Here is a 23,031-nt window from a genome sequence, read left to right as displayed (position 1 = left end):
CCATTAAGGAGCTGAAAATAGACCGCTCTATTGTCATCCTCCCGGCGGATAAAGGCTCCACAACTGTCGTACTTGACCGTGTGGAGTATGTGGCAGAAGGACTGCGTCAACTCTCCGACACCTCAACCTACAAAGCTGTTACCCAGGATCCCATTCCCTCCTTCCAGACTGAGCTGCAAAAAATCCTAAAAATCCGAGGTCCCTCACAAGCCCTCACAACGGCTTCCATAGACTTACTCACTCCACCTGAGCCACGTACCCCTACCTTCTACCTATTACCCAAAATCCACAAAGAGAACCATCCTGGCCGTCCCATTGTAGCAGGCTTCAAAGCCCCAACCGAACGTATCTCAGCTCTGGTAGACCAGCACCTCCAACCTATCACCCGCAGACTCCCATCCTACATCAAAGACACAAACCACTTCCTAGAATGCCTCAAATCCATTCCCACTCCTCTCCCACCTGAAACCTTTCTTGTCACCATAGATGCTACATCCCTTTACACAAACATCCCACATACCCATGGTCTCTCTGCCCTTGAGCACTACCTCTCCCAACGCCCACCCGAAGATCTTCCAAAAACCTCGTTCCTTATCACACTTACCAACTTCATCCTCAGCCATAATTACTTCACTTTTGAAGGCCAGACCTACAAACAAATCAGGGGAACGGCCATGGGAACCAGGATGGCTCCATCCTATGCCAACCTCTTCGTGGGCCGCATGGAGGAGGCTTTCCTGAAGACCCAACAGCTGCTTCCCCTGGCCTGGTATAGGTTTATAGATGACATCTTTGTGGTCTGGACTCATGGTGAAGAAACACTCCTTAATTTCCTCCATAACCTCAACTCCTTTTCGAATCTGAATTTCACCTGGTCCTTCTCCAAAACCCAAGCCACCTTCCTGGATGTTGACCTTCATCTTGTTGAAGCTCACATCCACACCTCTGTACATATCAAACCCACAAACAAACAACATTACCTTCACTTTGATAGCTGCCATCCTTTCCACATCAAACGCTCCCTTCCCTACAGCCTAGGTATTCGTGGCAAACGTATCTGCTCCAGTGACGAATACCTCAACAATTACACCAATAACCTGACCAGTGCTTTCCTCTCCCGCAACTATCCTGCAGACCTTGTCCACAAACAGATTTCCCGAGCAATACATTCCTCCCCGTCCAACAACAATGTTCCTACCCCCAGACCACACAGAAGCATCCCCCTTGTCACCCAATATTATCCTGGCCTTGAAAACATCAACAAATTACTCCGCCAGGGATATGACTTTCTCAAGTCGACCCCTGAAATGAGATCATCCCTTGACAAAATTCTCCCCACACCACCCAGAGTTGCCTTTCGTCGCCCCCCCTAACCTCCGTAACATCCTTGTTAAACCCTACAATATTCCCAGACTACCTTCTCTACCCAGTGGTTCCTACCCCTGTAACCGACCCCGCTGCAAAACCTGCCCCATGCATCCCCCCACAACCACCTACTCCAGCCCCGCTACTGGTAAAACAACAAAATTCAAGGCAGGGCCATGTGTGAAACTACGCATGTCATTTATCATCTGACATGCCTGCACTGCACAGCCTTTTACATCGGCATGACAACAATTAAACTGGCTGAGCGCATGAACGGACACAGACGAACTGTCCGCCTAGGAGATGCCCAATACCCAGTAGTGGAGCATGCCCTCCAGCATAATTCTAGGGACCTAGGAACCTGCTACACTGTATGTGCCATTTGGCTTCTCCCACCCAACACCAGTCCCTCTGAACTGTGGAGATGGGAACTTGCACTCCAACACATCCTTTCATCCTGCCATCCCCCTGGACTGAACCTACATTAAACAACCTCACTCCCATTTACTCTTCAGTCTTCTCCTCTTTCTCTTTCCTCTTTAACCATTCACGCATCTTTTCATCCTACATAGTTGTGTTTATCTTTATACTATATACCTCTTTACTTCTGTATGCATCCTCTTTGGTTTGAAGCTGGCACAGTACTTACAGTAGAATATCTTTGGCTTCCCTCTGACAACCATGCCTCCATTCTTGCTACCCTCCCAATTTTCCTTTCCCTGTTGCTTCATAACCTGGGTTGTGAGTAACTGAATCTCCTTTCCCCTCTTCCCTTTCTTTCCCCCCTCTCCTCCCCGATGAAGGAACATTTGTTCCGAAAGCTAGGAACGTAAATTTTCGTTCTGTTTTATGTGTATCTATCGGCTGTACTGAGCTGAGGTAAGTACTGGCCAGCCCCTCTATCTCTAAATAATATAGTATGGGGATACTCAAACAGGGCAGAATGAGGCACATGATAACATAATCTCATCATCTTTCACTGGCTAGTGATACAAGAATGTACTGGATGATGGTGTATAATTGTTTCCTCACTTACAGGAGCCTGCACACAACCGGTATGTTCACCAAGACAGTGCACTACTTCATAGTTCCCCAAATGTATCAAAACTTATTTGAAGAACACTCCATGATTATGAGGTTACTTATATGGCTACTCTGATCAGTAACTAATATGTTGGGCACATCCAGAATGCCATTTCTGTTCTAACTTCAAGTTGAACAAATATATTTCAAGGACGACACAATACATGTAAGTCACAGATCAAGTAAACAAAGTAAGACGTGTGTACACTTTAACAGTCAAATCAGAACTGAGTCCGAGTCTAGCGTCCACTGGCTGGCCGGCCGCTTAGGTGGTGGTGCTGCTGCATGGCTGGCAGACAGTGCCGCATGTACAGGATGCATGTAACTGCGCAGTGGCACTTTGAAAGATCAGCAAGTCACAACACTTTCCCCCCTTTGAAGTTTTTGCACATGTCTTGATGGAGGTGGCCTGTAGATTGCTAACGTCCATAGGTGTTGTTTGACTGGCTGTATAGTCTCGAGGAGGAGGCTTCCTGTACGGACTGAAGTGTCCCCGACGATAACGGCTCGAAATGACAGGAGATGTGAGGGTTGCATCTGCTGGGGCCCCATGCACCAGTCTGCCCGTTGCAGCATGTCCGGTTGTTATAACAGGAGACATGGGTGATGTGTCCGCATCCGTAGGAGAAGGAGGCGAGATGGTGGTCATCATGTTCCTGCATGGGTACGTCTCCTGTTGGCGTCAGTTCTTGTGCTGGCACCGAGATGATGGTGAGTAATGAGAGATTCCAGTATCCCGAGAGTCAGGTAGAGCTGAAGGTGGTGTAGCGGCATCCGGAACAGGCGTTGCCGGCACACAAGGTGGAAGCTGGTCCGAATGACGCACTGCAACACTCGTGTCCATCTGGATTTCACACAGGCGTCGGCCACGGTTTCGTAAGATGCGGCCAGGATTCCATTTTGGCCGCCTGCCATATCCCCGTACCCATACAAGGTCGCCGGCGGTGAACCAGCCAAGCGAAGGCACCCACGGCTGTGAGGTGGAAGGCCACAGAAGATGAAGTAGCCTGCGGGGCTGTCGGCCATGTAAGAGCTCAGCCAGGCTGTGGTCGCCCATGGGGGTGAAACGGTAAGAAGCCAGAATTGGAGAAGCACATCATCAGCAGCAGAAGTAGTCAGGAGTTTCCTCATATGAGCCTTAAATGTGCGGACCAGACATTCAGCCTCACCGTTTGACTGTGGATGGAACGGAGGGGCCGTGACGTGCATGACGCCGTGACGGGCACGAAAATCCTCAAAATCAGAAAGGCAAATTGTGGACCATTGTCAGTAACAAGAGTAGAGGGAAGGCCTTCCAAAGAGAAAATGCGAGCTAGAGCATTTGTGGTTGCCACAGTGGTTGGCGACGTGCAACAGACAATGAAAGGAAAGTTAGAGTAGGCGTCAATAACAAGAAGCCAATAAGTACCTAAAAAAGGTCCCGTGATGTCAGCATTAATATGCTCCCAGGGCTTCTCAGGCAAAGGCCACAGTGACAAAGATAACTTCAGGCCGGTGGCCTGTGACGCACAAGGGCCGCAGGCAGTGACCATGTGTGCGATTTCAGAGTCGATGCCGGGCCAGTACACATGACTGCGCACCAGAGATTTTGTGCGAGAGGCACCCCAGTGCCCTTGGTGAAGGAGGCACAAGACCGAAGCATGCAAAGACGCAGGTACCACAACACGCGGCAAAGCATTTTCGGTGGAAAGGAGGATAACACCATCCCTAGCCGTGAGGCGGTAACACAAAGTGTAGTCGTTCTGCAATGGATCAGAAGTCTTAGTGGACGGATGATCTGGCCAACCCTTCTGAATACAGTGTAAAACCCAGGAGAGGCTAGGATCAGAACCTGTAGCAGTCGCCAGCTGGTCCCCGGTGATGGGGAACCTGTCCACAACCTGCTGCTTGGCAACATCCAGGTGGAAACACAAAAGTTCGTCCCTATCGAATGCCAGATCAGGACCCATGGGAAGGCGAGACAGTGCATCAGCATTCACATGTTGAGCCGTCGGCCTGAAATGAATCTCATAATTGAAACGAGACAAGTAAAGAGCCCAATGCTGGAGGCGGTGTGCAGCCTTGTCGGGAAGTGACGTTGATGGATGAAACAAGGAAAAAGTGGTTTGTGATCCGTAACAAGATGAAATTTGGATCCATAGAGAAAAACACCAAACTTATGAAGAGCATGAGTAATGGCCAAAGCTTCTTTTTCAATTTGAGAATACTTTTGTTGGGCATCCGTGAGCGTTTTGGAGGCAGAAGCAATGGGTTGTTTAGAACCATCAGAAAAATGGTGCGCAAGGACTGCACCGACTCCATATTGAGAGGCGTCCGTGGCAAGAACAAGATGTTGGCCAGGTCGATAAGTAGCCAGGCACAGGGCCTGTTTCAGCATAGTCTTCAATTTCTGGAAAGCCGCATCGCATGCCACGGACCAGTGAAAAGGCACTTTTTTATGCAACAGGCGATGCAACGGCTGAGCCACTGAAGCAGCAGATGGTAAAAACCTGTGATAGTATGCTATTTTCCCCAAGAAGGCCTGCAGTTCCTTAACAGATGTAGGGCGAGGAAGGGCATCGATTGCAGTGACAGTTTGCTGAAGTGGACGAATACCATCCCGGGAGAGTTGAAACCCCAAGTACATGATAGATGCCTGAAAAAATTTTGATTTCTGAAGATTACACTTAAGACCGGCAGTCTGTAAGACATGAAAAAGTGTGCAGAGATTCTGAAGATGTTCTTCAGTGGTGGAGCCAGTGACAACAATGTTGTCCATGTAATTTATACACCCAGTGACAGTGAGCAATAATTGTTCCAAGAATCGCTGAAGGAGAGCAGGGGTGCTGGCAACCCCGAATGGCAATCGTTGGTATTGATAGAGGCCGAAAGGCGTGTTAAGGACCAGAAACAGCTGGGAAGCAGCATCAAGAGGAAGTTGATGATAAGCCTCTGACAGGTTAAGTTTAGAAAAATACTGGCCTCCAGTAAGTTTAGTGAACAATTCTTCAGGTCGAGGCATAGGGTAAGTGTCGATGAGGCATTGAGCATTTACAATGGCTTTGAAATCGCCACAGAGACGAATATCACCATTGGGCTTAGCAACGACAACAACAGGAGAGGACCACTCACTGGAAGTGACAGGAAGCAAGACCCCTGAAGCAGTGAGACGATCCAGCTCCCGTTTGACCCCATCACAAAGGGCCACAGGAATGGGCCGAGCCCAAAAAAACTTAGGCCAAGCAGTGGGTTTGAGTGTGATATGAGCTTCAAAGTCATTTGCACGGCCTAACCCAGGAGAAAAAAGGGACGAAAATGTCATTGACAAGGAAAACAGTTGAGCATAAGGAATAGCATCAGAGACGATATTGACAGAGTCATCTATGAAGAACCCAAAATAGAGAAAGGCATCGAAACCAAAAAGATTCTCCGCGTTACTATGGTCGACCACAAATATGGGAACAGTGCGAACGACAGATTTGTAAGATACCTCAGCATCAAATTGTCCCAAGAGAGAAATCTTCTGTTTACTGTAAGTCCGTAATTGCCTAGTGACAGGTGACAGGATTGGAGAACCCAACTGTAGATACATCTGAGAACTGATGATAGTGGCAGCAGAACCAGTATCCATCTGCATGCGAACATCCTGACCAAGTATTTGGACAGTGAGGAATAACTTCCCTGAAAGGGAAGAAGTACAATTGACATACAGCACAGAAGCAGAACCCTTCTTTTTGCATTTGTGACACACAGCCCAACGTTGGGGACAATCCTCTCGTGAATGTTTCGTAAAACACCACGGACATGGAGGAAGTTGTCGTGTGGTTTCCTGCAGTTTCTTAGAGGTTTGTTTATGGTTAGGCCGAGGCTGTGCTTGGGAGTGTACTGCAGCCATGTCGGCTGACGGGGACACGCTACACGGTTCGTCAACAGCGCACAGAGGTTGTACATCCCCGACGTCACCCCATGCCTCTATTTGCGCTCCAGTGGCACGAGAAATTTCAAAAGACTGAGCGATGGATAGGACTTCATGTAGAGTTGGATTTGCCAACTGAAGGGCACGTTGCCTAACTTCGTTGCCGACCAGATAATAGCATTCCATACCATGGAATTGGCGTAGGATTCTTTGTGAACATCATTAACAAATTGACACTTTCGATTGAGGCTGTGAAGTTCAGCAGCCCAAGCGCGATAGGATTGATTCGGTTGTTTTTGACAATGATGAAAGGCAACACAAGAGGCTACCACATGCGTATGCTTTTGAAAATATACGGATAGAAGTGAGCACATTTCAGCAAAGGACAAAGACGCAGGATCTTTCAAAGGAGCCAAGTGTGACAACAACCGATACATTTGAGGTGAGGGCCATGAAAGGAACAGAGACTTACATGTTTGGTCGTCCGCAACATGAAATGCCAAGAAGTGCTGTCGAAGACATTTTACGTAATCAGACCAGTCTTCCGCCTTCTTGTTGTAAGGAGGGAAAGGAGGGAGAGACGACGACGAGAGACGCCACGCATTGGATGCCGCGACGAAATCACGAATCGCATTTGTGAGAAGCGCTTGCTGTTCTATAAGACCTTGCAATTGTTGCTCTAAAGTAGCCATGGAAACCTGTGGATCAACGATGAAAAAGAAAAATTGACTACCTCATTGCCAATTGTTCTAACTTCAAGTTGAACAAATATATTTCAAGGACGACACAATACATGTAAGTCACAGATCAAGTAAACAAAGTAAGATGCTAGTACACTTCAACAGTCAAATCAGAACTGAGTCCGAGTCTAGCGGTTGCTGGCTGGCTGGCCGCTTAGGTGGTGCTGCTGCTGCATGTAGATGACAGACAGCGCCGCATGTAGATGACGCACGGAACTGCGCGGCGGCACTTTCAAAGGTCAGCGAGTCACAACAATTTCATTGAAACCAGTTCCTCAAATTTTGTGGATTACATGTGACAGTTTAATAGCAGTGGATCAGGATGGCTCTCAGATATAATTCGAATTTCGTAGTCTAGCCTTGTGCAGTTTACAGTACCTTATTCTTTGAGCTTTGATTTATAATGTTTCTTCTCCAATCCATTTCATATGCTGGTAGCTCTTAAAATTACAAACTGTTCATTTATGAAATGACTGGCCAAATGTTTTTCATTTCTTCCATACGTACTGCATGTCTGAACAAGACTAATTTTTAGCATGCTTCATGTGTATTATTCATTTTTTAGAGAATATTGTTTTTCAATGTTCACTGTGTACCTTCATGATTAAGCCTTGTGGTTTTGGTTTCAGAAATTGTAACTGTGACGTGCACTAAGGCAAAGATGCTTGTTATTGAGTGTATTGTTCAGTCGGTCTTCAATGCTTCACATACTAGTAATATTATCAATACAACAACACTACTGCAGGATGCCAGAAAGGAAATGAGTAAGTACATTGCAGTATTGCATTGTTAGAAAATCCCATCTTAGTCAAGGATGGGATTGAGTTCACTGCTGTTGTTCAAGATATTTTAAGAGACAGAAAGTTTATAATCTGCTATCACTACACCATTGTAATTAATTTATATCTGTTTGTACCAGAACTGACCAGTATAAATCTATTTTCTATAATTTTTTGATACCATACAGTTCATCTCACATTCCCTGTGACACACACACACACACACACACACACACACACACACACACACACACAATGTTAAAGAGAGAAGATCACAAAACTTGAGATTTATTTTTACTATATTTCAATCAGTCACTCTGGATTCTATTTATGTTACACATTAAATTACTATTTTAGTTTCGTGTAGAAAAGATAAATAGATGTTAAGAAAGAAAAGTGGGTGGGTGGGGGGTTGCACCAAGAAGGAATTGTACCAATAGGACAGAAATTGGTAGATGTGATGTACTTGTACAGACAAACAAATGATTACAATTTCAGAAAAAATTGGATGTTTTATTCAAGAAAAAGAGCTTTACAAATTGAGCAAGCCAATAACATGTTTTTTCCACTTCTTGCCCTTATGCTAGCAGTTTTTCGGACTGGCATTGATTGATAAAGTTGTTGGCTGTCCTCCTGAGCGATACTGTGTGTTAGACCTTCAAAATTCCCAGATGGTGGAGGACCCTGCCCATAATACTCGAAATATTCTCACTTTGGGAGAGATCCACTGACCTTGCTGGCTATGGTAGGATTTGACTAGCACAGTCAGCAACAGTCAGGTTGGTATCCTACTGCTGTCTGGGGCATCTCCAGGCACATCTTCACTGGTCATCGGGGCTCAGTTTGAAGCGGGACTCATCACTCAAGACAATTCTACTCCAGTCAATGAGATTCCAGGCCAAAGACATGTCTGGAGTTAATCCAGACAGTGTTGGGATACCAACTGACTGTCACCCACCATATGGCCCGACAGCCTGGAGTGATGGTCTGGGGTGCCATTTCTTTCCATAGCAGCACCCCTCTGGTTACCATCCGCAGTACTCTTACAGCACAGCGGTGTGTCAGTGATATTCTATGCCCTATTTTGTTGCCTTTCATGGCAAACCATCATGGGCTTAGATTTCAGTAAGGTAACGTCTGCCTGCACATGATGAGAATTTCTACTGCATGTTTTCAGGCTCGCCAGAACATACCTTGGCCAGCAAAGTTGCCAGATCTCTCCCCATTGAGAACGTCTGGAGCATTATGGGCAGAGCCCTCCAGTCATCTTGGGATTTTGTCAATCTAATGTGGCAGTTGGACAGAATTTGACACAATATCCCTCAAGAGGATATCCAACAACTCTGTCAATCATTGCCAAGTCGAAAACTGCTTGCATAAGGACCAGATGTGGACCAACGTGTTACTAACTTGTTCAATTTGTGAAGCTGTTTCTCTTGAATAAATCATCCAATTTTTCTGAAACTGTAATCCCCCAGTTTTTCTGAAACTGTAGTCATTGTTTGTCTGTACATGTACATCAGATGTACCAATTTCAGTCCCATTTGGATGATTCCTTTGTGGTGCATCTTAGTGTGTAACATAAAGCGTGCACTCAGCTTATAATGTTTACAGCTGTGTGCCAAGCCTCACAGCCTTCTGTGATAGTGTACTACTACAACCTGAAACAGTAAAATGAGTGCAAGTTAATTATCAAATGTGCTCACTTGTACAGAACAGGAATTTTCTTACACAGTAGCAAAAATAGTAGCAGAGAGAGTTAAATGACTGCATGGGAATAAATGTAAGCACAAGTGGAATACCACATATTTTTATTAGGAAGAAGGAGAGAGCATAGTGACCAGGAGTTAATCATATGAGGAAAGTATAGTGACTGATTAATGGTAATTGCATGGAGAAACAAGTCAGTCAAAGAAAAAACTGAACACAGGTTTGTGAAGGCACTGTTGCGAAATATTTTTAGCGTGTTTTTTGTCATGCTTTGGCAGATCTCTTTCAACACACTTATCGCACAATACATGGGAGAGAGGGAGAATTCACACAAACATTGTGTGGTCAGCAGATTTGCTTATTTATTCACCAATTCCTGCTGTTGAAAGCCAGACAAGAAATTAGCATTTTTTGGTGATCATTAATTGTTCACAAAATAGACCAGTCAAAGTTTTCTGCCTAACTGCAGTGTGACAGACAAAGCAGACAACAATTTAAAAAAAAATATCTTGGAGGAGAGAAGAAGAATTATTGGACAATATCAAGAGGAGGTAGACATATATGGGAAAGTAGCAGAATACAACTGAAGAATTTGGTTTTATTTGATAACAGATTGGCAGAAAAAAATGCTTGTAACCAAGTTCTCAGTTGCCATAGCAGGAGGAACTGGCACTGAGAGAATTATGGACGAAGGGGTCTAACGTTTCTTTGTGGGTGGAATTATTCAGTAGCCTTTAAGTCATGGATATTGGGGAGTAGTAGTGCAGATCAGGTATAGTTAACCCTTTTTTTTATTTTTTTTTATTTTATTTACCACCCACTTTTGTTTCACTGTTAGTATTAACATTTTTCTAACCGTCAACCTGTTCGACACTAATGGTGATTTATAAAGAAGAGAAGTAACTTTAAAAAATTTATAAATCTGAGATACAGAGCCAGTTAAAATGTATAATAATAATTACTTACCAAATAATCATGTAAAAATTTTATGAAAACCTAATGAAAATAATTTTGTAAATGCTGCTGCCTACTGCCCACTGTGATACCAGGTTGACTATCACTGGTGTAGATGGTTGTCATATCAGGGGTTATTAGCAGTTTGCGAGCAGAAAAGGAGATAAGAGAGAGACGTTTAAATTGGAAGTGGTTATCAGTTTTAATATTTCAGTGAAATTTTTGAACAATAGGTATCAGGTATTGAACAGCTGATTCTGAGTTTCCTTAGGATTTTTTTAGACCGCACCAACAGTAGAACTGGAACTATTTGTTTCATCTTACTTCTGAAGTGGGTGAAAGATGAAAGTATATTATTTAGGTAGAGTAAAAAACTTTTGTATGAGATCTTGTGGACGATATTTTTTTCAACTTATTTTGCAGACTTACGTGATTCGTGGTGATTGGTCACAGTGTGTGCTGGTCTTAAAGCTTACAGGGAACTGCTGTAGACCCTTCTTCATGTAATGACCCACCTCCCACAAGTCACATTCCTTACTGGTAGACCTCATGAGTGTTGAGATTGTAGTGGTCAGTGTATTTAAAGAAACAATAATTAACTTACTTTTAAGAACTGCCTCTGTAACTGGACAGTTAGCATCACTAACTACGGTGCAGAAGGACCTTGATTTGATTCCCAGTACTCAGACATTTCTAAGCTGGGAAGTTTGGAATGTGTCACCCAGTACCGCCTCAGATTCTTTCCTGAAGTAGGGAGGTTTGAAACGGAGTCCAATCAGCCTTGTGAGGCCAGACGAGGAGCTGCTTGGATTCATCGACTGGCAACAACAGCTGAAGGATTTGGTCACATGCTAATCACTTGTCCCTCGATCAAAGATCCCTCTTTGTACTGACTTGTAGGTATCAATCAGCTAGCCAAACAGGCCTAAGGTCTAATCTGTAAGTGGCATTTATGTTTACTAATTTTTAATCTGATTATGGTTATGTGTGAGGGGGCATTCTAAAATCATAGGATTTTCTCCTTTCAAAACAATCTTATTACTCCTTTCAAAACAATCTTATTAGCTTCAAACTGCATTTTATTAAAAATAATTCATTTGTCCATTCAGTGAATTCAATGTTGTAAGCATTTTTCATATGTTAGCTGCCAACCTGTCCTCCACTCCCCCCCCCCCCCTCCCCCCTCTCCCCTTGATTCTGTTGTGTCTCATCAAATCACTGTCTTTTCAAGTCCCTTTTCATGCACAGGAGTGAAAAGATATTGCACTATCCCTCTCACCTAAAATCAAGCAGCATTTCCTTGATGTTTGATTTAAAATGATAAGTTTTTTGCAGAGACAACAATGACATCTTCCATTGGCTTGATTGTTGTATGTATTTAGAGTTATAATCATAGCACCATGACTTGTCTTCGGCAAAAAAATTTAAGTTTGAAACTGTGCTTTGAAAGCATAGCGTGTTTCCATTTGATGCTCGTTTTGGTGGTCAGTTGTAACCCTAATCACAAATAATTTCACAGCAATCCTTCTGATTCCCTGATCCACTGCACTGAGCTACAAGACTATCATGTTAACACTGCTATGTGCTCAGTGGTTCACTGTCAGTCTTCAAGTAGAAGTTCATGAATTTTCTGTACATTTTCATCTGTTTGGGCAATTCATGGACACAGAGCAAGGTTTGTCATCACTAAGTATCGCCATTTTTGAAATGAGAAGACCACATGTACACATGAGTGACTTATTATTGTAAGTTGCTTTCAGCTATTTCTGTGGTGTTTTTTATGAGCAAGAATCGAAATTTCACAGTCACACATTGTGCACTTATACCCACCCTCATAAAAATCTAGGAGAAATTAAAACAACAACAATGAAAAAGATTCACTGCAGGCAGAAAAATTCTTCCCAGACTACACCAGAGACAGCACTTCTATTGCAGAGAGCTGCATAACACACCCATGGTGGAAAAAATGCCTACTACAAAACCTCTGCTGAGTGCAGCACTGTTCTGGGTACATTTAGGTATCTCTTCATGTTGTTATTTATAAGTAAACCAGAATCGTCATGAAACAGATAAATCAGTATGAATGTTTCCAATAAAAAACATTATGTAGCACTGCAGATTTCTTATATAAAAATTTGATTCTTTAATAATCCCTCCAGATTTATCAGTGGAATTCATGGACACGTTGCACACAATTTTAGTACATTTATTTTTAAATCTAAATAGATTAGATTCTTTACTCCAGCAAATCTTTTGTTTTTATGTATTTGATTAAATATTTAAGTTATGTTATCAGCGCTTTTATTAAGTAATTTGTTACAGGACTGAACAACTTTGGTTTACATGGCCCACAGAACCTGAGAAAATAAATAAATAAATAGAAAAAGTTGATGAGCTGCTGAACATATTGTTACTAATTAACTATGAGGGAGATTTTTGTTTGTTTCTAGAATATTTAATTCAGCTGTACAGGGTTGTGATAGTAATCTTATAGTCAGCATGTTATTATTGGTTTATTCCTTGGGATTGTGAGAGAGGGGGTGCAGTGGTTAGCACATTGAACTGGCATTCGGGAGGACGACAGCTCAAACCTGTGTCCGGCCATTCTGATTAGGTTTTCCATTATAATATTTCCTTTAATTTCCATTCAAATGTTGCCGGGGTATTAGATAAGCATCGTTTACTACTCCCACACCTGGAAAAAAATATGAACTGTAGTAATAATTATGAAGTTAACCAATATGCAGCCTCCTTGAAATTAAATTATGTTGCTGCAGGGAAGGTTCTCATTAAAGTTCAGTTGAGTTAAAATCATTCAATATTATCTGTACAGAGAAATTACAGATTCTCTTCGCTGTCTTGAATGCTCTTAATTGGACTCCTTCATGTATGCTGTTGAAAATTTAATAGTCCCTGCTGATAATTGTAATACAGTACTAAATGGTGCTCAACGATCTCATGTAGGAGCAGCTGCAGATCTCTACTGGTCACTTGTAAATTGCTGATAATATTTAGGATTTTGTACAGAAGCTTTGCAAACTGATCCAATGCAGTTCAGTTATCATTTGGTTCGACAATGTGTAGCCAGACAGCAGATTACTTTAGATGTCAGTAAAAACACTTCCCAGTGTATCTGAAGCCTCTGATGGAGATTTGTCAACAAACTACTTGAGTCAAATGTCGGAAGGTCCTACAGAAGCCTTTGCATGTGTGTTCGTTCTTGGAAATGCACCATTTATAAAATGAAACTTGTTTAAATATGTTTTCAACACTATATTATATCCTTGAAGAAAATTACGGTCTTATCTCTTCAATACTACAATGGCAAAGTAAAATAAAACTGCCTTTAGTGGCAGACAACAATGAGTTACAATAATGTTTAAGTTTTGTACAGGGCTATTCTCAATCACATACAATAATAGTGTGTCCTCTGTCTCTGCTTCTTGATTTAGATTTTTCTATCCACTGAGCAACTACAGTCCAAAGAGTAAACCCATCTCTCTCACTGATGGAATGTGGAACATAACTGTATTTCAGAATTAATCATCAAAACAATAGAGAGTTTGTTGGACTCATCAGCTGGTCAGTTTCATAAACAGATATTCAATAAAATATCATACGCTAGCACAGTCTTGGGAGCTGGGTTATTACAACATAATTTTCCCAAATTGCCCCAGCCAAATGCCGGAACAGCTCCTTTGACATGTCCCAGCCAATTTCCTTCTTCATCCTTGAATCAGTTCGAGCTTTTGTACCATCTCTAATGACCTCAATGTCAGTGGGACATTAGACCCAAATCTTCCTTCCTTAAAGTGCCAAATGTCCTTTATGAGCAAACAGACGCATGCATGCACACATGCAAACACAAGCACACCATCGCAATATGTGACTCGTAGATTGAGTGAGCACTGGTGACTGTGTTAACTGACTCACAGTTCATTTAGTACTAATCCTACTGCATGAGTAAGTAGACAGGAAAGTAACAATGCAAGCACATATGTTTCTTTACTTTAATGTAATACACAATTTGAATGTTATACTGCTGAAATTTGTGTAATTTAGAATTACAAAACTTTTTTCAAAAAAAATTATTTTGATGGTTTGGAGGTGAGAATTATTTTGACAGTATGGAGGCGAGAAATGCTGTCTGTAGGAATCAATAGAACTGTATTCAGCAATCAACAGTTTTATGAAATCAGGTTTCTATTTTCATCCAGTAAGCAGTAGATAGTGGTGCCATGATTGATGTTGTATTTATGACCTCTGGAAGGCATTCAGTGCAGTTCCACACTTTTGCCTAGTGTAAAAATATGAGCTTACAAAATTTTGGACCAGCTTTATGATTGAATTTCCTTTCAATTACAGTTCATCTTGTTCCTAATGGATAGAATTCATCTGATGTGAAAGTAATTTCAGATGTGTACCAAGAGAGTGTCACAGGACAGTCACTGTCCATAGAATTTACACAGAAATTGGTGGAAGTACTTCGCAAAGTGATAACTAAAGTATGGAACTCAGAGATGATACCTAAAGAGTGGCAGGAGTCGATTCCGATCCCAATCTTTAAGAAAGGTGACAAAATGGATTGTAGTAATTATAGAGGGATATTGCTATTACCAGTATGTTCCAAAATTTTCTCGAATATTCTGCTAAGCAGGCTTACACCGTATGCAGATGAAATTGTGGGGGATTACCAAGCTGGCTTTCGGAGGAACAGATCAACTATAGACCAAATATTCGTCCTGCGTCAAATTTTGGAAAAGAAATGGGAATACAATAAACCAGTTCATAATCTTTTCATAGATTTTACAAAAGCATATGATTCAGTATTGCAGTCAAAATTGTACAGAATTCTTTTGGAACTTGGAATACCAAAGAAGTATGTTAGACTTATAGAAGTGAGTTTGAAAACCACAAAAGGTAGAGTACGCGTGGGGAAATTGGAGTCAGAAGAATTTGTAATAAAGAATGGACCATAGCAGTGAGATACCCTGTCTCCGCTACTTTTTAATTTAGTCCTAGAATATATTGTACGAATGGCAGCAGATAATTCAGAGGGTGTGGAGTTAAATGGAAATATCTTAATATTAGGGTATGCATATGATCTAAACATCATTAGCGATAGGAAAGAATCTGTAACAGCAAATGCGAATGCGTTAATCAAGGCTAGCGAAGATGTAGGTCTAAGGATAAGTGAAGACAAAACTAAATACCTGGTTACTACTAGAATGCCAACAGCAGTAGATCAGGAAATGTTAAGAGTTGGAGACATGTAATTTGAAAAAGTGAACACATTTAAGTATCTAGGGGTGGACACCGCTTTGAGAAATGAGATTGAATCCGAACAGAAGAAGAGATTATGGGCGGGAAATGCGTGCTACTACTCATTGAATAGATTGCTTTCATCACGGATATTGTCTAGGAATTTAAAGATTAGAATATACAAAACTATTATTCTGCCAGTTATGCTGTATGAGTGTGAGACTTGGTCTCTCACTGTGCAAAATGAAAAGCCATTTCGAGTATTTGAAAACAAAATTTTGAGGAAAATTTTTGGAGCAAAAAGGGATGATATTAGTGGAGAGTGGCAAAAACTGCATAACGAAGAGGTTCACGAACTCTATTCAAGCCCTGACATAATCAGTATTATTAAATCACGTAGCTTGAATGGATGAGGGCAGGGCAGCGCGCAGAGTACTGGTAGGGCACCTAGAAGGAAAACGTCCTTTGGGGAGACCAAGGGGTAGATGGGAGGACAATGTGAAGGCTGATTTGAGGAGCCTAGGTATTGAAGGTGAATGGAAGGAAATAGCCCAAGACAGGGACAGATGGCGAAAATACGTTGTTGCGGTATTGGACTCTCGAGTCTGGTATGACCATTGAGTAAGTAAGTAAGTAAGTAAGTATTTATACAAACTACTAAAAACAATGTTTTGTAGAACTTTCACATCTGCAAGTATATGAGAGTCTGGGTTCAAGGAGTGCAGGAAATGACAGAAAAAGTCATGTCTCCAGAGTAAGCCATATCTCTAGGACAGACCCAGGCCCACTAAGCCTGCTATTGAATGAGTAATGGGGATGTTTCCTGGGGGTAAAAGGTGACCAGGGTGATGGACTTGCAACTCTTCCCCTCCTAGTGCTACAGCAAAGAAAGGCTGTAGAATAAAAGTATTCTGTTCGAAAATGCACATCTGTAAAATCAAAATTTGCTGCTGGATGACATCCAGTACAAGTGATGAAAAGTTCTTGTGTTTCCATGTGGCTGTCATTGTTGAAATACAGAGACATTTCAGTGAGGTTCATGGTTATCATCCTCCTTGGCACACTGTCCTGAGGTCATTTTCAGGATGTGACAAGGGTTGCTATGGCAATCCTTTTCAAGTTTCAACAGGACACAAGAGTACTCAAGTGATTCAGTTGATTCATGACTCCTGAAGGTGTTTACAAGTTGGATAGAATGTGGTTGTGCATTCTCATCTTGAAAGACAAACACATCACCAAAACTTGACAGTAGGGCTGAACATTATATTAGAGGGCACTGTTTCGATGTTGCCCAGCCCAAAGTCCCTTGATACTGAAAAGAAACATCAAACAACAACAAATGATACTGGCTTAGAACACAACTGACCCTCATCCTGGGTGAAGCTGCGATAGTCCATGCCCATTATATACATTGGTACACTGCTGCCGCTGCAACAATCACCTGGTGTCAGACATAGCACGTGAATAGACTACAACGCTGTAGACTTAATTTCCATTCCTTGTGTTCCTTTGTACAAATTTTTCACCACTGTTGTAGGGTATTTATACTGTTTCTCATAATAAATGTTTAGAGGCTAAATTGATCAAATGGAATCAGTTGCATACTGTCTAGGTCGACAGTGTCCTCTCAAATGTCTCTAAAATGCAAGCATTAAGTTCTGTTGTATTCTCGTAATGTTTCTTGTGCTCCATAATTCGTGGGTAGCTGGTGTTTTTCGACTAGGGTGACCGCTACATGGCAGATCTTCACTGTGTTGTATTTCATGATAGTGTTTGAATATTTGAATGATGTCACTGTATTGTATACCAGCCAGTTAGGAAGGCAAGTTCCCATGCTAAGAACCCATCTTGCCATAAAGTGACAGTGTGTACTCAGTCTAAGCTTGAAATGACCCTTCACTGTTTGTCGAAAATTCTTCTTCTTCTTCGGCACTACATTCCTTGATGGGTCTTGGCCTCCTCAACAATCTTCCTTGATGCATCTCTGTTTTCTGCTTTTCTCTTCCATCCTTGGATCTCCATCTTGATAAGGTCAGCCTACACTATATCCGACCATGTAGTTCTTGATTGGTCCTTCCTTCTGGTGGAACACAGTCTACCTTTCAGTATTCATTTGGGCATTGTGTCATCTGTCATCCTCATCATTTGTCCTAACCAATGTATTCTTTGAAGTTTAATAAATGTAAGTTCTTGTATTTCAAGGTTGCACCTTACTCTCCAGCCCTTTGCCTCTCTCACTGGCCAATTCTTTTTTGCAGAATTTGCTTTTTCAGTTATCTTTAGATTGTTCATATATGCTCCTGCCATCCACATTTCTGATCCATATGTAGCAACTGGTTGCACAAGGGAATGGTATACTCTTAATTTGGTTGTTCTTGTAATAAGAGAATCTTTAAATACAGGTAAGTTTACATAATAGGCTCTGTTTTCTGCTTGTATCCTTTCTCTCATATGTTGTCTTGTATTATTATTACTGGTTCAGTGGACACCTAGATAATAGAAGCAACTGACAGCCTTAAAAAATTTACTAGAGCCCTTCAGGTTATGTGGGATGTCCTGTTAGCCTTACAATTGGACATTACCATGTATTTGGTCTTTTTTCATTTACAGTAATCCAATTTTTGCTTTTTCTGCTTTCATTAGTTCATGCATTTCTTTAAGGTTGTTTACACCTCTTGGCACAATTCCAATACTCTCCCCATAGGTCCTGTATGGCTTTCAAATAAATCTTACCCTATTATTCCTGTAAATAGTAGCAAGTTCCTGTAATGGTAATGGAGCTGATTAGTGATCACAGCCCTTCTCTGCAAAGTAGACCACAAAGGCACAATAATATTGAGAGCTAGTGAATGTGGTGTCCAGAGGAGATGCGACAATTTATCCTCATGCTCACAAAACCAATTCTGGATGAAGTGGTGTTTGTGAACAGTGGCACTGTCATCTTGGAATGCAGTGTCACCCCTGGGGAACATACATTGTACAATGGGGTGAACCTGATCAGCCAAAATGATCACATAATCCTTGGCAGTAATGTGACCTTGCAGGGTACCAATGGGGCCGACGTAATATTGCTGCCTAAATCATCACTTAACCCCCTCCATGTTTCACTCTTGGAATGTAAATCCGGCTAGAAGTTGGAAAAAGTGTGACTCATGTGACGTAATGATTTCCTTCTGTTACTCCATCTCCATGTTCAATGGCTTTAGCACCAGATTTTCATGTTATGCACATATGTATCATTGATAAGTAGTTTTGAACCTTCACCTCACCCTCTAATTGCCTGCTTATGGAGCTTTCGTCATGTTTTGGTATTGACAGTGTTCGCAAATGTGACTTCAGTTCTGCAGTGACTTTTGCAGCTGCCGTCCCCCCATTTTTTATCACAATCCTCTTCAAAGGCTGTGCATCAATCACTCAACACACACTTTTAACCATGTTGCAACTTGGTGGATGATGTTTTTCCACTTTCCCTGTATGTGGTATAAATCTTCACTATGGTACCTCTTGAAGCACCAAACACTTTGGCTACCTTGAGTATGGAAGTACCCACCATACGAGCACCAACAATTTGCCCATGTTTGAAGACAATTGGCTCCAACATAATACACTCACAACTACACAGAGTACTGTTGGTTGTCAAATGCAACAGCGCAACCTGCAGGCTTGGCTTGTGTATGCATACATGTTCAAGCATGCACTTCTGATGGTGTTTCCATATTTTTATCCAATCCATGTATGTTCTCCTCTTGTTTTTGCAAGTATCTCAGTGTCTGGTTTGAATTGGTGTTGAGCATATCTTCAAAATATTCTGTCTATTTCTGCAATATCATTTTCGTCTTTACTTATCTTACCACTTCTATTTTTTTGTGTATTATGTGTTGGATGAAAATTTTTCCTCGTCTTTCCTATTGCTTGATTGCATTTTCTTGTTTCATTGTATTCCTTTAGTTCTTCTATCTCTTGAAATTTTGCTTGTGTGTGTGTGTGTGTGTGTGTGTGTAGTATTCTCAGTAGTCTTGCTGCATTTTTATGCTTTACTGCTAGTCTTCATTCATTTCTTTCCTTTCTTCTTATCCCAGTTGTTTCTTCTGCTGCCTCTTTCACCACTTTGTGGGCCCTGTTCCACCTCCTTGCTGGTTGTGAAGACATCTTTAATTTTTATGTGGTAAATTTTTACAATTTTGGATAATTTTTCTATATTCCAAGTTGCTTTTTCCCCCTTTTGCTTTTATGTATTTCTGTCTCGCTATGTACTTGCAACATAGTAATCTGAATCACAGTTTGGACATCTGCAGCTCTCTGATCTGTAACTAACATGGCACATAATACTTTTATTAACACATTGTCTGTTTGGTTAACCAGTCCACTTACACTTGATTTCCATGTTTCAAGATGTATTGTTTTGTGTGGAACACTAGGACTCTTGATGAGTAAATTATTTCCGGCAGCAAACTGACGTAACATAGCTCAATTTTCGTTACTTTATTCATGTAAAGTTAGTGTCCCTGATACTTTTCTAAATTTATTTGCCGCAACAGGTGCATTAAAGCCTCCAGAAACTATCAGTGGGCCATAGCTTTAGAGTTTACTACCTGTACTTTCAAAGTCTTCATAAAATTATTTTTTTATTCCTTCTTCTGTTTCCCCTGTTGTTGCATATGCTGTTATTGTCATATTCCTGAATTTCCTTTTTGTTATGTATCTGGTGAGTCTGTCATTTATAGGTTGAAATACCAAAAGACTTCTCCTAATTTCTTGTGGTGTTATAAATCCTGCTCCAAATTGACTTGTCCTTCTTTCTGGTCCACTATACAACACAGATTATCGAGGTCTGTTTATCTGTCCTTGCCCTTGCCATCTTACTTCTTTTGATGTCACAATATTGCATTTAAATTTCATGACCTCATAAGCTATTTTTGTCATTTTTCCAGGTTTCAACATTGTTTGTATACTCCAAGTTGCGATTCCCAAATATTTTGTCCTTTTCCTTTACCAAAGTTATGTTCTGTACATCTCATCTATTATCTGGTTCCATAATATGGTGCTTTCACAGTATGAAGTTATTAGCTGCATGCTCAACCTCCATCCTGGAAGACTTTGAGTCTTTTAAGGTTTACTCCCTAAGGAAATTTGATTTCTCATAGCCGTAAATGTTGGTGAATAGAATGCAATACTGTAGATCCAAGTTCCATTCCAGATGTTCCTTTATGTATCTTCATCAGTCACTACTATACTAATATATCTGTACCATTTTTCATAATAATTGTCTAGAGGCTAAATTGATCAAATGGAGACGATTACCCAAATGGAGATGGTTGCCCACTGTTTGGGTTCACACAGTCCTTTCACATGCCTCCAAAACAGCAGTGTTGAGTTCTGTTGTGTTCTCGTAGGGTTACGTGTGTGCCATAATTCGAAGATAGCTGATGTTTTCAAACTTTTGTGACCCCTATGTGGCAGGTCTTCATTGTGTCGTATTTCATGATAACATTTAAGTGTTTGACTGATGTCACTGTGTAGTATGCCAGCCATTTGGATGGGGAACTTCCCATCCTGACAATGTGCACACCGTCTAAGCTTGAAATGACCCTTCAATGTGTGTTGATAGACAGAACTTTATTGGAAGCCCTATGAGGCTGTTCACAGATGATGCTAATCTGTAGTGGACGGACACTTGTAAAAGGAACTGCTTTTTTGTTCTTGATATAAGCAAATGTTTGTGTGTTGCTCATAAATAGACTTATAGATCCATTATTGTTGAATCATAAGACCGATTACAAACCAGTGCAAACAATAAATACTGTTAAATATCTAAGAGTGTTTGTGTAGAGAGATCTAAAATGCAGTGACTGCATAAAATTAGTTGTAAGAACAACAGATGAGAGAGTAAGAGTCAATGGGAGATTTATAATGAAGTGTAATTCATCGATGTCTACCGCCTTAGGTGAGTGGACATGGGTTTGATTCTCAGTGCTGCCATAGATTTTTCCTTGGTGGAAGGAATGGAATGGAAAGCACAAAGCCTTGTGAAGCCAATTGAGGTACTACTTGACTGAGCAGTAGTAGCTATGGCTCACAAAAATTGACAGTGGCCTGGAGAGCAGTATGGTGATTCCATGTCCCTCCATATCACATCCAGCGGTGCAATTGGTAGAGGATGACATGATGGTTGGTATCCTGGTGGTGTGCCAGGGCCTGTGGACAAGAGTTTAGAAAGATAGTAAAACACTGATGCCAGAGTTTAGTTTGCAAAGCAATCATTTGACTAGTTCTTTGTTATTGTATGTCAGTTTTGGAGTCTATCAGGTAAGATCACTATAAGAGATGGACAACATTGAATGAAAAGCAGCATTTTTTGACATAGATTCTTTTAATAAATACTGTAACATCAGGGGGAGATCCTTCTCCAACAATTGTGGTAGACACTTCGGTAGTGCTGCTTTGCATCATGGGGATGTTTACTGTTAAAATTTTGAGACTGTATATTCCAAGAAGAATAATGCAATGTATTACTTCCACACACTTACAGCTCATGGAATGACCATGAAAGTAATGAGAGTAATTTGGGTTCCTACAGAAGCATATTAACAACCATTCTTATGATACTTTCGTGAGTGGAACATGAAAGATGAGAATTGTAGTGGCATATGAACTACTCTTCTCTATCTGTCATATGGTGGCTTGCAGCGCATAGATGTATGTTTACATACAAGGTCCACAACTATTTCAGAGAAAGAAATTTTTTCAATACTATACACAGACAGGTTCAACTTCTATAGTGACCATTGTGTATTGTATGTTGCTGTAACCTTGATCTACATCTCCTTTTTCATGACTTGGATTTTTATTTTGATAAGCTCTCTCTCTCTCTTTTTTACAGAATTAATGTGATGTACATTAAAGCTCTCTCTCTCTCTCTTTTTTACAGAATTAATGTGATGTACATTATTTTTCCAGATGTGGAATACTTGGAGATTGGTGTGGAAGGAGTGGTATATCATCAGGTACTGCTACCACACACAGATTGCCATGCAGTGACCGTAGGAGCAGTCCGTGCATTTGTATTGCTCCCAAAATCAGAGAGCACTACAGATCAAGCTGTTGTATTAATTGGACCAGATACTGCCTCAGCAACATTACCACTTTTCAGTTGCTCATTACAGCGACCACTTTCACCCAAGATCCAGTCTCACCCTCCATTGCTGGGATTCCATTTGAGAGAGGTGATTCACTGCCTTGACTT

At 41.3% G+C, this 23,031-nt stretch overlaps 1 protein-coding gene across 1 annotated transcript in view; it reads left to right on the top strand.

Moving 5' to 3' along the window:
- LOC126176534 (intermembrane lipid transfer protein VPS13B) overlaps positions 1–23,031 on the top strand; it is a 238,167-nt gene that overhangs the window by 158,127 nt on the left and 57,009 nt on the right. The window contains exons 16-17 of the mRNA XM_049923691.1: positions 7,713–7,847; positions 22,746–23,011. Coding sequence (XP_049779648.1) covers positions 7,713–7,847; positions 22,746–23,011 — 401 coding nt within the window. The remainder of the gene's footprint in view (positions 1–7,712; positions 7,848–22,745; positions 23,012–23,031) is intronic.

This window comes from Schistocerca cancellata, chromosome 3 (assembly GCF_023864275.1).
Source record: "Schistocerca cancellata isolate TAMUIC-IGC-003103 chromosome 3, iqSchCanc2.1, whole genome shotgun sequence".
Classification (NCBI taxonomy): Eukaryota; Metazoa; Arthropoda; class Insecta; order Orthoptera; family Acrididae; genus Schistocerca; species Schistocerca cancellata.
This window is presented reverse-complemented; position numbering and strand designations above follow the sequence as displayed.